Source organism: Muscardinus avellanarius, assembly GCF_963383645.1.
Source record: "Muscardinus avellanarius genome assembly, chromosome: 11".
Lineage (NCBI taxonomy): Eukaryota > Metazoa > Chordata > Mammalia > Rodentia > Gliridae > Muscardinus > Muscardinus avellanarius.
The window spans coordinates 31,283,538-31,298,614 of record NC_137797.1 but is presented as its reverse complement, the minus strand read 5'-3'; the positions used below and the strand labels follow the sequence as shown (position 1 = coordinate 31,298,614).

Genomic DNA, 15,077 nt, shown 5'->3' with positions numbered 1-15,077 from the left:
AGTAAGAAAATATGTGATAAAATGAAAACATAAAAATAAGTAAAATTAACTAATGAAAACAGAAAAAAATGACAAAGGAAAAGAAAAAAATGTAGAGTAGCATCTAAGGTTATGTACCGCGCATTCTTTCCTTTGTGGTGCTTCCTGGTTCCCTGCCAGGTGACTGGCAAGAGTGATTTGTGGCTGAAGCTTTGCAGAATTCCTCTCAGCTGCTTTGCACATTGGAGGTGGAATAAAGTAACAAAGAATGCAGGGCTTGCTAAGCAATAGTCCTTTCTCTAGCCCCTTGAGCGGTGCACTCTAAGGGCAGGGCTTAACCCTGCACTGTGAATCATTAATGAGCCAGTGAGGATTTCTGAGTCTGCTAAGCTCTTTCCACAGCTCCCTGGGCTTCATGCTGAGAAAGCAGAGCAAATGGTAGGCACATTCCTAGGCACTCCTACAAGCAGAGAGAGGCTCAGAGGTTTGTGCTTGGACAATGTGGCAGGGTTTATGTGACCCACCAGGAAAAATCCTGGAGCCCCAAACTTTTTTGCATACAATTCTTCCCCACATACCCAGTGTCTAATACGAAATTTCCCAAACAAATTTTAAAAGGAAGCGACACTGCCTCCCTTTGAACCACAATTTGGTCATCCCACTGCACAGAATTCTCTGTGGATTTGGGCCAGAATCATTCTCCTGGGCTAAAACAATCCCTCAGGATGGCCACCTTCTGAGCCAGTACAGAGAAAATGTAATTGACTCGAAGATAGGAATATGGAGGTGTTTCGAATACTCTGGGAAGGGCAGGGGAGTTCTTCTCCAGCACCAGCAACATTACACAGATCCCAGGTCTCTTGACTATTTAGACTATGTATTTGCAACATGCCGAATTCTGTGCATAGGAAGAGTGCCAGGACTATGCCTCTTTCCCAGATGTCCCACTGAGGGGGCACATCTCCCACTAATGAAAACATATAGAATGACAATTGCTTTGCATTAGATTGGGAGTATAGAGATTAGGAGATTCATTAAAAAGGGAAGTTTCAATTAGAGTAGTTCTTGGGGCCGGACTGCTCTGTTGGTCTTATGTGATAATATCTAATATTTCTGGGTTTTACCTGGTGACTGACTCACAACCATTGAACTTCAGAGTTTTACTACTGCTCATCTTTCCTTGAACATGCAGCTACCCACTTCTTATTTTTGTTCTCTCATGGAGAAGCGGCTATCTTGTATCTTCAAACAGGTTTTTGTTCTTTCTTCTTCATTGTCCTCGCCTTTTATTTATGTATTTATTTATGACTGTATATTTATTTCTCCTTAGCCTGCTTTTCAAATACTTATTTATTTTTAATATATACAGTATTGGTTTTAATATCTTAAACTTTTAGTACACAGAATTAACTTTAAAAACAATATGGTGTGCACTGTTGGTAATAATGTAAATTAAAAGAGCCATTGTTGAAAACAGTATAAAGTTTCCTCAGAGAGTTAAAAATAAGCACTATCACATGATCTGTAATCCTACTTTTGGGTAGATGATCAAAGGAATTGGAATTAGAATTTCAAAACGCTATCAGCACTCCTAGGTTCATTGTAGGATTAGTTACCATAGCCAGAATATAGAATCGAGATAAGTGTTCATTGGTGGGTACATGGGTTTAAAAAGTGGTATAATATGCATAATTGAATGCTATTCCATCCTAAAAAGAGAAGGAAATTCTATTATCTGGAAAGTCATGGAAGAACATGAGAGCATTCCACTACATAAAATAATTTAAGCACAGAAAGCCAAATACTTCATGGTGGCACTTATCTGCAGAATCTAAAAAGTGGAACTAATGACACATCTAGAATGACAATTGCCTTGCATTAGGTTTGGAGTGGAGAGATTAGAAGATTTATTAAAAGGGTAAGTTTCACTTAGAGCAGATAAATCAGGATGGGGGTGATCAGCATTCAACAAGGTTATTAGAGTTAATAATACTGTGCATCGCTAAAAATTCCTAATAGATCTTAACATGTTCTACAAGAGAAAATGGCAAGCATTTAAGTGATGACTGTGCTACTCAGATGTATTTAACCACTTAAAAATATGTATGAGCCAGGTTTAGTGGCTCACACTTGTAATCTCAGCATTTGGGAGTGAGATAAGAAGATCGAGATTTGCGGCCAGCTTCAGCTACTTAGTGAGGCCCTTTGCAACTTAGTGAGATTCTGTTTCAAAATAAAGAATAAAAAGCCGGGCATGGTGGTGCATGCTTGTAATCCCAGCATTCGCGAGGCTGAGACCTGGAGGATCGCGATTCGCAGACAGCCTCAGCTACTTAGTGAAGCCCTCTGCAATTCAGTGAAACCCAGTTTCAAAATAAAGAATTAAAAAAATAGGGCCGGGGGTGTAGCTCGGAGGTCAAATGCCCCTGGGTTCCATACCCAGACCCGCAAAAATAAATAAATAAATAAATAAATAATAAATAATTGGGCTGGGGGTATAGCTCAGAGGTAGAATGCCCTGAACTTCTCCAGTACAGTACCTTAAAAACAAACAAACAAACAACTGTGTGTGTGTGTGTGTGTGTGTGTGTGTGTGTGTGTGTGTGTATTAAAACACTGTGCTAGCCACTGCAAATACTAGATTTTTTGTTTTTTTTTTTTGGTTACCATGATCAAAAAACCAACAAGAACAACTTTAAGAAGGAAATGTTTATTTGGCATTATATTTCAGAGATTTTAGAGGTTCAGTCCATAGTTGGTCAGTTCCAAGGTAGAAACATCAGGATGCTGTGGCGAAAGAAAGATGCTCTCAGCTCATAGCAAGAAAGCAGAAACAATAAGGAGAATGGCCCAAGGACACATGTAGTCTACAAGATCTTTACCCCAGTGACTCACCTTCTCAAGACATAGCCAACCTCTGAACTCAACCTCTGAACTTTGCTTCATGAAAGACAGGCCTTCAAAACATGAGTTGTTAGGGAATATTTCAAACCCAAATCATATATTTAATTTTTATTTAATTAAAATTAAATTATTATTACACACACACACACACACATATATATATATATATATATATATATATATATATATATATAGAGAGAGAGAGAGAGAGAGAGAGAGAGAGAGAGAGAGGAGGAGAGAGAGAGAGAGAGAGAGAGAGAGAGAGAGAGAGAGAGAGAGAGAGAGAGAGAGAGATAGATAGATACGGGGCATGGTGGCACATGCTTGTAATCCCAGTGCTTGGGAGGCTGAGACAGGAGGATCACACAGGTTGGAAGCCAGCCTCAGGTACTTAGTGAGGCTCTCTGTAACTTAGTGAGACCTTGTTTTCAAATAAAATATAAAATAGGTCTGGGAGTATATCCTGGAGGTAGAAAAGGCCCTGGGTTCTGCCCCCAGTACTACACGCGCGCGCACGCACACACACACACACACACACACACACACACACACACACACACACACTAAAATAAATAGAGAGATATATTTAAAGTGTATCTTTATTTATTTTATATATTTACAGCATGTCTAGTTTAAATTTTATGCTGCTATTTTGTGTACAGTTTTAGTTGTAGTACTAAAGTGGCTTTGCAGTTGCTTGTAAATGAGTATTTTTTTTTTATTTTTACTTGAGAGAAAATGTTAAGCAAGTATTTATGATGGTTGCAATATCCAACCCCCCCAAAAAAAGTCTTAGGCCATCATTATGATAAAATTATAACTATAGAAAACTGGAATCCAAAACATAAACGATTACAAGGAAAAAAAACCTGGTTCTTTGTAAACCCAATCTCTCGAACTCTTCAGGACTTTTGAAAACATAGCTATTACCAGTAGGAAAACTTGTAACTAGGAAATCAACATTCCTCTGGCTCATTTAGTGGTCTATTATTCATCTACCTTCTTTATACTTATTAGAGCATGATAATTCCTCACAAACCTCAAAGCCTGAGTACATTATAGCTTTCCTGCACCCCGAAGGCGCCACATAGTCCTAATTTTCAAACGGAGATGCTGAGAAGGGAACAAACAGGGACTTTTCTCCTGTTTCCATTTTCTTCTTCAATCAGGAACTGCAGTTAAGTCTTCAGTGAGTCAGTCTCAGGAACAAAATAATCCCTTTGCTTCATCACTTTAATCTGTTCATGAGAGTATTTATTCAGAGAGAGAGGAAATCAAAATCATCGTCAGTGAGAAATCTGAGAAAACCTCCTGTTTTAAATTCACCTTTAAGCAGGGCGTGGTGGTGCAGGCTTGCAATCCCACCATTCGGGAAGCTGAGACCTGAGGATCGAGGTTCGCGGACAGCCTCAGCTACTTAGTGAGGCCCTCTGCAACTCAGTGAGACCCGGTTTCAAAATAAAGAATAAAAATAATAGGGCAGAGGGTGTAGCTCAGAGGTCAAATGCCCCTGGGTTCCATCCCCAGAGCCGCCAAATAAATAAATAAATAAATAAAATTCACATTTTGTTGACTATTTCCCCTGGCACCTTCTTGAAAAATAAATCAAAATGAATTGCAAGTGATCTTTCTTGAGAGAGTATCAATCAGGCAACTCTGAAAGGAAAAGATGTAGGCTGGCTAGAAATGTTACAAGCAATCTGCAAGCCAGTTTGATGGCAAGAGTGTCCTGTGCTATCTTTATGTACCTGGTATGATTATTATATGTTTTGAGATGAATAAATCAAGGGTTAGATATGGAAAAAATAATATATTCTCATGTACATATGCTGTGAACAGTCAGTGCTTTTCTATTGTGTCTCTCTAGAGAAAAATGCTTTCCTGATTTTTAAGGATTTGGGGTTTTACAGACTTGATCATATTATTCCATTAAGTTAGTGTTTTGAAAAAATGTGCAGCACTTAACACCAGTGTAAAAATCTTTCATGGATTTTTTTTTCTAATGTGGAGTCCTATGTTGTGTAATATACCAGCTCTATAGATCTGTGGCACAGTGCCTGATAATCTGTGTTTTAATAAAAGTATCACAGCATGCTGGTTATAATCTAGAAAGTCTGAAAAAGCACCATTCTTAGTGAGGTGCTGGAGAAGAGGTGAGAGAACAGGCAAGTCTCCAGATTTCCTTCCCTCTGCTCCTCCAGAGGGCTGAGCAAGAAGGTTCCTTTTCTTTTCTAGCTCTGCCCTGAGAAGACCAAGTCTAGGCTCTGAAAAGAGAAGTAGTCCCCAAATAGGGTCTAACTAGTGACTCCTCCAGAGGCTTCTACAAAGAACTGTTGCTTTGAATTTAACTTGATTCTTTTCAACCAACCTTCACTATGAAGGATATTACTATTTTAAGTCATAATTTTACTTTGTATATTTAATAATAGCATAGAACTTTGAGTAGCAGTAAATAAAAGTTTTAAAGATGTAGACAGATACCAGTGGAGAAGATGTTTTACCTACAGCAGTACAGAGGCAGAGCTCATCTAAGGCTATCACATTCTTGAGAATAGGTTTCAGAGGATTGATGGTAAATTTTATAGAGAAGGGAAATATGTTTTCATTTTTATAATACAGTTTTGTGGGGAGAAAACATTTTAAATTCATATCAAGAAAATATTTTTAATTATTGTATTATACATCTCACACATCTCCCAGTAAATTTAGTCTCTGTGTGTGGGGGAGGGTACTGGGGGTTGAACCCAGGGCCTATAGCACCAGCCTTATGCATGCATATATGTATGAATGTATTTATTTTGAAATAATATTGCTATCCCCCTGTTTTAGCCTCCCAAGTGCTGGTATTAGAGGCATGTAGCACCATGCCTGGCTCAATTTCGTCTTAACTGATGATGGTCATTTGGTGACAAGACATTTTATCCTGAGACAGAGTTCATTAAAACTCTTCTGTTAAAGTATATTATGCTTGAGAGATATTTTCTTTCTTATCAGTACACATCTGACCATATGTGTACTGGTTTGGGATGACTTTTTTGTTTTGTTTTGTTTTGTTTGACTGGATGAGATTTGACTACAAAAGGCTTTATTGTTATATAGGTAATATACTTATTATTTTAAGTTATATACCCTATTATTTTCCCACTGTATATGAAAAGTTGAAAGGTGTTATTTTAGGATTATAAGCTCAAAACCCATGATCTGGCTACACTGATTTCAAGGTACAATAATTTTCAAAGTCTTATTTTCAGGAGCTTTTTAATTTACTCAATATTCTCCATCCTGGGATTTACCCTTACTTTTGATTAAAACCAGATGAAGACTGATATAGGGATTCTTATTTAATAGTACACCATTACATATGAATCAGTAAAAATAACAGGAATGGAAGTAATGGCAAATATCCTAGCATGTTAGGAGATTTAAATACTGGTTATCAGATGTTCATAATAACTCTTTGTAAGTGTATGCTAGCAGCAGACAATTTATTATTTACTGTGTTCTCATCAGTAAAATACTGCAGGCTAGAGAAGCCATTTGAATTTTAATGTACTCACTTATGTAATCTATATACAAGAGATATAAATTTCACAAGAAATCAGGCACAGTGATACCATTTGCTGTTTTATTTTGCTATTAGCTTGCTGAACATGACATGCAAATAATCAAAAAGAAACATACATGACTTAATGAAAAATAATTCTAGAAAAGTTTTACTAGGTTAGTATGTAAATTCCTAACACTAAAACTTCTTTAGATACATGTGGCTTCATAAATTTTGTGTAGCATTTTGAACATTATTGATCTAAAAAATATACCACTTATTTTTCAACAAAACCAATTTGAACTTATTGATATAATTTGGGTCAAGGCTATAAACATTAATGGATATCTAATCTATGCTTTTAGGTGCATTCAATTCAGATTTAGAGATTAGGAAATTTGGTTGACTTCTATGCAGCCAGTAAAACACTTTACATTTTATCCGATAATAAAGAAAAAGAAAATAGCAAATTTATAAATAACACATTGAGTTTAATGTCTGTTTGTGTGTGTGTGTGTGTGTGTGTGTGTGTGTCCTTGTGATGAAATAGGCCTGCTTTTCATCTTTCTTTTTAAAAAAATGGTAAATGTTTACAAAACATTTTCCCTCACCATAGAAGTAATAAACGACCAAAAAAATTTAAAAAACAGATACTTAAGAAAATCTTACACTTAATAAACAAACCTAACTAAAAAGTATTACTCCAGGATATACCTCAATGTAGTTAGGATTAGTCAATCTTAATTGAGAGTGATTTCATTTGCTACACGTAGACATTCGTACATATCAGGTGGCAGGTTAGTCTGGGTCAGGCGATTGCCATCCAAACGCAAATGCTTGATCTTGGAGAAGGATAATGGTCCCAGGATCTTACAAAAGCTCTTCACTTCAAACTCTGAAAGTTAAAGAGTAGAAAAATTTACCCATTTGTTTTTAGCATACTGGCTTAAAATAATCATTCAAAAAAATGTCTTGTCTGTAACATTATCAACTAGGACTTCCCATGTGGGAAAGTCACTTATACAATGTATGTTTGAATTTGGGACCATTCAAGGCATATTTCAGGTTTGTGATAATCAGAATATTGAATACAGTTTTTCCAAAAAATTGACTTAAATAAATAAGTTTTAGAAAAGTACTTAACAAAGAAGAATTCTTTCAAACGATTTAGTTTGACATAAAGAAATATAAACTGACATTGTTTTATGAACAACCTCCCCAATGTAAACTCTCTTGATTTTTGCATCTGTAAATAGAGATTTAACTAGATGTCTTCTAAAGAACTTTCCAGCAACCACACACCATGATAATGAATCAAAACTCCAAGACAAACAAACACCAAATCATGGAATGTCATGTACACCATCGGAGCCAATGTTCTGTGGTTAAAAACGGCCACACACACAAAAAAAATGGTTTAGTTTTTAATAGACACTAAGACCATTACTGAATTGCATAACTATGTGTGCTCATAGAAACTGTGTTCTCGTCTATTGAAGCTTAACCTTATCTGGTCCTCTGTCTTATAATTTTCTTTCCTTCTTAATCTCTAGTTAACAATGGCTTCCGTGTGAACTCAAACACTGTATTCTTCTCCTCTAAGATGCTTACCTTAATAACTCCTCAGTTCAGTTCCATGAGCTTTGTATGATACCTACCTTTGAGAAATTATGGAGCAGGAGAAAGAAGATGGGTGTAGACATCTTTTAGATTCTACTCTTCCACTTATATCTGGGTGACTTAGCTGATCTTCCTCTCTGGTACAGCATATCTATCTCAGTCTATTGCATTAAGATTAAATTAGGGTAGGCAAAGCATATTACATAGTACTAAGACAAAGAGTGTCTTTTTTTTTTTCATTTTGAAAAATTTCCCATTTGGGAGTTTTGTGCTAATGCTCTGAGTTGTAGCAATGAAATTGGAAAAATTGTCTTTGACTAGAGTTGACCCTCTATATCCATAAATTCCATATTTTCATATTCAATCAACCACAGAAGAATTTTGAAATAGTACATTTGAACACGTAGCCTTTTAAATTGTCATTGTAACGCTAAAAATAGAGCCTAATAATTATTTGATATTATTTATATCATTTTAGGTATTATAAATAATCTAAAAATTTAAAGTATATAAAAGAATGTGCATAGATTAGAAGCTACTTCCCCATTTTATATGAGGGGCTTGAGCTTATGCATATTTCATGTACTCACACTGATTTCTGGATCCAGTCCCCCGCAGATTCTAATGGCTGTCTTATATTAGACATTAGTTGTAAAATTAGACATTAAACAGTAGGGGCCCTTATTTATACTAAGACAATGTGAACATCAAAAGATGCATAGCGAAACAAGCAAAAAGAATACCTGACCAAATGTCAAGGATAAGGAAGAAAAAAAGTAGATTCCGTTACCTTTGCAAATGACCACCTTGTGCGAGGTATCACCTGGCACATGATTTCTGCTTCAGCTTGGCATTGAGTAGCTGTTGTCTTTTCCTAGAAGCAATCTTTACCATCTCTCACACTGGCTCTTCTATCCTTCCCTCATGCAATACATACCCACCAGCAAATGGCCCACATCTGCATCCTGCCTCTTTCTCATTTCAGACAAAGAAGTTACTTTGTCCCTGTAATCAACTTCTAGCTACATAATCTAATGGATTTGTCTAGCCCTCATCCATCTTCAGTCCCTTTGTTGTTTTGATCTGTTCAAATATTCTTCCTGTCAATCAAAACATTTACAATGTGGAATCATGTATTGCCAAGTACTCACTTTTACACTGGAAACAACTGTAGAAGCTACTTTTGTTAGCATGACTGTGTATTATATGTTGGTCAGTACCAACCCTGGTACTGGTTGATTAGAAGATACAACAGAGAATGTGATTTTTTGCTGGCACTCCTGGTCTCCCTCATGCGAACACTCCTACCCTACTAGGAGTTACATGAGAAATGATGGAATAATTACAGTGTACTCCTAAGGTAAGTTATAATTTACCTGATAAGAATATCTTTATCCAGTATGGCAAGGAAACATTTTCATTGGGTAAAGATATCCAAGATCAATAGATCAGTCTGCAGATACAATTCCTTTATATGTAAATTAGTGTCTTCTGACTGTTTTTTAATTTAAACAACCTCATTCGTGAATTGTGTTTTTTCTGTCAAAATTTGCTGAAGATCAAGGAGGAGGAATGGTGGATTTAAATTTCCCACCTGAATCTCTTTGTATTTAATTTAAAAAATGTTCCAGAAGACAGATATTGGCTGCATGAACAGCCCATGTGGATCAGGACGATCTCCATCCCAAAAATAAATGAAAAATAAAATGTGTCATCACGGAAAGAAAGGGGGAAACTGTGAAAGAATCAAACACATGGAAAGGATATGTGAAAGTTAAGGGTCTACGAAATACTATTTTTAAAAGATAAAGAAATTCTGAACTTGTATCATAGTTTTTTCCTCTTTAATCTTTCTTATAGTCCTCATCAGAACACCCTGAAGGTCACACACACACACACACACACACACGCGCGCGCGCGCACACACACACACACACACACACACACACACACACACACCACAACAGAGAAAGAGAAGTTGATTATGATCTTGTTAGCAGAATATTGTGTTAGGTCCCAAGTAAAGTCATGGAACACCTGACCCCTGTGAACATGGGAGGAAGGGCAGAGCTCCTGCCAGCTTCACCTCCTCTCAAGCTGTTTGCTCTTCCATCAGCTGGAGCTTGCCAAAAATAAATATAGGATCCATATTTAAGTCACAAAGAAGGTAAGTAATGAAAGATAAATATCAAGGCCTAACACAGCAAGATGAATTAGCTCAGCATATTAAATATAAAGAAATTTGATATTAAAAGTGTGATATTATTTCTCCTTCACTTGGACACACCAAACAAAGGCTAGAAAGAAGTGAACATATAATTGAGCCAAAGATCTCCTATGTTTGAATGAAAGAGTGATCTTGTTCAGTTTTCTAGTCATTTTCATCAATGGGACTGAGCTGAAATGTTTGTGTTGCGTGGTTTAAGCTTTTACATACTGAAGGATACTTTGATTAGACACAGGCACAGGTTTCTACTTACTTTCAAGCTCATTGACTTCCAAGTAATAGTTTTCAAGGTTTTCATTAACAGTTGGTATGCTTTTAAGCTTGTTATAGGAGAGATCCAGCTCAACTAGGGATGATATATTAAAAGAATTTCCAGGTATTCCACTATCAGCCAGTTCATTGTGAGATAAACGGAGATACTGCAGCCCATTAAAACGCTTGAAATACTCATCAGGGATGTTGTTGATTTTGTTGTTGTCTAGGTAGAGAGTTAGGAGAGACACTGGGAGACCAGAAGGCAATTTGCTCATCTGATTGAAACTCAAGTCAAGGTATTCAAGAGATTTAAGTCCTTTCAAGGCAGCTGAAACAGCATCCTCTTTGAGCTGATTGTATTGAAGATGGATGAAGGTCAAGTTTACTAGTCCTTCAAAGGAGCCCAGCTTGGTGATCTTATTATGAGTAAGCTGCAGATCCTCCAGAGACTTAGGAAGTGGGCCCACGGACTCTGTCAGATTGTTATAGTTTATGTGCAGCTTCTTCAGTTGTTTCAGCTTAGAGAAGACTTTTCCTTTTATTTTTGAATTTTCTAGAAGGTTGTGATCTAGAATGAGCCACTGCAGATCAGTTACATTCTCAAAGGCTTTTTCATCAATGTGGTCAATCTGGTTATTCCTAAGGTAAAGGTACTTGATTCCGGGGGGAACCATCGGCACACTCTTCAGTTTCAGCTCATCACAGTACATGGCCGTTGGGTAGGTTTCAGGGCAGTTACATTCTGGTGCACAGTTTGGTGACGAATACCCATAAATGTATGCAGGGGAATCGTAATCATAGTAATGGCCATGGGTACCACCGATTAACGCCAACAAGAGTGTAAATGCCCCTAGATTCATTTTTCTTCAAAAGCTTTGAATCCTAAATAAAGCAAAAACAGATCGTCATTAAGTAATATGCTTTCAGAAAAAGAAAATAAAATTTGTAATTTTGAATTCATTAGCAAATGTTCATTTGTTATTTTGTAGTTGATTTTTATTATATCTAAAAAGTATCAATATTTTCTTTTAAATTGGTATTTACCTATGAGAATAAGCATGTATGGTTTCAGGTCAGATGGCACACACACACACACACACACACACACACACACACAGACACACACACACACACCAGGCATGTGTGCGCCCCTTTTGGTCAAGTCAGATCTGTGTCAGACTTCCTTTAAAAGGTTTCTGGGTGGTGCTGATCAGCCATCTTCTTCTCAAAACCAGAAGAAATAAAAATTAGAAAAGAATTGCAAATTCTTCCCTATCTCCTACCATTCAACATCATTAAAATGTCTCATTAAGAGGCTCCTTACTGAGAACATGGATGATCAATGGTTTCTCTTGTAGAAAACCTGTTTTTATTACAGATAGAGGTAAAGGGAGGTGTATACATTTCTTTAAAATTATCTGGTTATTTTTGTTGATTCTATTCTTTGTATGAGAGTGTATTTATATTAATTCAAGTTTTTGTTAACATTGCATATGGCTTAAATATATTACAAAACTATACTCTCAGGCAAATATTTAGTAAACTATTTTAGTAAAATGTTTATTAGAGAAATATCTAACATTCTAAAAGTTTTACATCTAGAAAGATATCCAGCTGGTAGAAGAAAAAATATTCTTTTCCAATTTTTGAAAGAAAATTCTCTTTCTCAATAACTCATAATTTATCTATTACTTCATGACAAAATTTAAGATGGCATAGCTTGCTTATTTGCATTTTTGTGGTCTCACAGAATAGAAGTGGGAGAAGGGTGGCAATTAAGGAAAGTTTTTTTTTTCTTTTACAAAATACTGGCATAATGAACCAAGTAGAAAAGGATTCAGTTTTGAATATAAACTCAAGATAATTTGTAACTGTTATCTTCTGATATGCACAGTTTCTAGGATGAGGCTCAATAAGGAATATCTAGGATGAAGTTCAATAAGGATTATTTCAAATGTGCAGAGAAAATACATGTTCAGCAATTTAGGTTAAAAAAAAACAGAATATAAAAGTTGGACATTGCAGAGTGAAGAGTTATGGCTGAGGAAAAGTTGGTAACCCTGGCAGAGAAATCATTAATGAGAAGAACCACATTCTTACAAATACCAGAGACTATTATATTTTTCTACTGGAAGTATGACATACATTTTTGGATCACGGTTAGTTTGTAATAAGTAGGATTAGAAGGACTCAGGACTTTTTAAAAAATATTTTCATTAGCATGCAGTCATCAGGAACGTTATTTTAGTAGATGAAACACTCAGAAAATTATTAGAAACACTTGAATTACTAGCATAACATGTAATCAGATTTTCAGTAGAATATTCCCTGATATTTTCATGGAGGCATTTAATTCAGTTGACAGGACTTGGCCGTGGTGACCACAAAGCACTAAACAGAACATGATGACATGCTCCTGGGATTTTTTGTAGGTTACAGTATGTTCATGCTGTAAAAATTTGTCTTGATTTATTAATACACGTCTACTTCATTTTAAATTGAGCATACTCCACAACAGTCATGGTAATAATGAAGTGAATAAGGGATAGTAACAGAAAGTACTTCCATACTTTTTGGCAGGGTAAAATCCAGGGCTCTGAATTAAAAGAGAGTTTGTAGCCATACAATGTTTCCACTATGAGGCAAAAGCTCACCGTATTTATCCTCATTTTTTTTTTTCAAATACCTGTGGCTATAAAGGAAAGGCTTCAAAAAGCAAATCATCTATCAGAGTTTCTTAAAAACATGTTTTTAAGACATACGTAAAAATCATTAAATAAACAAAATAAAAACAAGCAATTCAAAAGAGTTATTTTTTAGTCCTTGAACTCACATCTTACAACAAAGACCGTTTATTATAAATTATAACAAATTATAATAATATACTTTTTTGCAAAGGATTTTGAAAGCTGGTTGAAATGACTGTTCTTTGCTTTTACCAAATTAACATGTACAACTAATTAACATGTATAGCAAACATTTTAATTTCCATACTTCTTTACAGTGTCTTATTTAACTATTTTACCATTCTAAGCTTGAAACATTTTATAACCCCATTTGCCAACCAATATTTTTCTGCATAAAATTTATCACAAATTCATAAATCATGAAAAGCATAATAAGCAAATATAAAAGTAAATGCTCACAACTGTGAGTTTGCTATTGAACAAAAATTGGCAAAGTTTCTCTGGTATTTTCTTTTTCCTGTTCTTCTGACAATAAACACTGTCCCAAACAGTCAGCTTCCCCTGGGCCGTCGTTAAAATAGCACTTACCTTGCTGTCTTGACACTGCTTTCTTTAATTCTTTAAGCAGATGCACTGGGACAAGAATCCACCAATATATGCTGTGAACTCTGTGGAGAGGGAGCAGGCTGCCAGATCCTTAGTGATACAAGAGCTGAGGAGGGTGGGGGACCAGCCCAGTCTCTGAATGGAGCTATGTCATTGTGAGCTCTTGTGGTGTGGCATGTTAACACTCTGCTCTCTAACGAGGTGCAGGTGGACCTGTGGGGCCAGGACAATCCAGCCTGTTCCCTATGGAATGGAGGAGAGATCTGTGCTTAACTGTTCCACATACCATAGCTTTTACCAGGAATTGAGTTGTGCTTCAAACGAGGCCGCTCACAGTGAGACTGTTTCTCTTACAAGCTTCTTTACTTCTCTGGCTGTGGCAACAAGTCAGTGTGATCCTTTGAGCCAACTATTGTGCTCTTTTAAAGTTCTCATAAATCATAAACCAAGCAAATAATTTCAGGAAAACTCAAATGAGCAAACTAAGAGAAATTGAATTCTTTTTGTCCACCGCTCCTAGAATCTATGGTTGATTTGCTTGGACTAACTTAATTTTTGCCACAAAGGTAGCTTATATTAATTTCTAGAACATGAAAAAATGCTTCATATACACTGAAACAAATGATAAATATTCACATTTGCATTTAACTTCTTATGTTATGGCAACTCTTTTTTTATATAATATTCAGATCTGGAATCAATCAACAACGTCTTGCCTGTTTCTTATTTTGTGGATTTCCTTTAGGAATTCACCCAGAACCTTACTTGCAGAGAATATTCTATAGCTCAATGCCAAAGCAATATAAAAGAACAGAAAAAAAACTATGCTAAAATATCATATGGAAATAATCTTTCATCATTTAATTGCATGCCAGTGATCTCACACACAAGCTAAAAGTTCTTCAAAGCTGTCATCTCCAAAAGGCCTGGGTTTGTAGCTTTCATTGCCAGTTTCTGCTACATGCTTTTAGAAAAATAAGAGATAGATTCAAATTCTTATCTATTTCATATCTTACTGTGTCAGCTATATTTATAGGATTTTTCTTTAAGTTTAAAATGTTCCTTTTCTCATGTGCATAAGAACTTTGAGTTGTAATATTTTTTTTCTCTTTTAAAATAACTGAGATATAACATTTTAGCAATGAGAGCTATGGAAAGTTAATCTCCTAGACCACAAGTAAATTTGCCTGAAGAAAGAATTACAGAATAAATATCTCGTCTTTAGAATCAAGAAGTTGAAAAACAAAAGATAATA

General features: G+C 35.8%; 1 protein-coding gene across 1 annotated transcript; it reads right to left on the bottom strand.

The window, feature by feature from the left end:
- Positions 1–7,167: 7,167 nt before the first annotated feature.
- Positions 7,168–13,875, bottom strand: LUM (lumican; the record flags this gene model as incomplete). Its single annotated transcript, XM_080705145.1, has 3 exons — positions 13,805–13,875; positions 10,528–11,411; positions 7,168–7,322 (listed from the first exon to the last, which is right to left on the bottom strand). Exons 2-3 carry the CDS (start codon positions 11,387–11,389, stop codon positions 7,168–7,170), a joined length of 1,017 nt encoding a protein of 338 aa, XP_080561271.1. The 5' UTR covers positions 11,390–11,411; positions 13,805–13,875.
- Between the last annotated feature and the right edge of the window lie 1,202 nt (positions 13,876–15,077).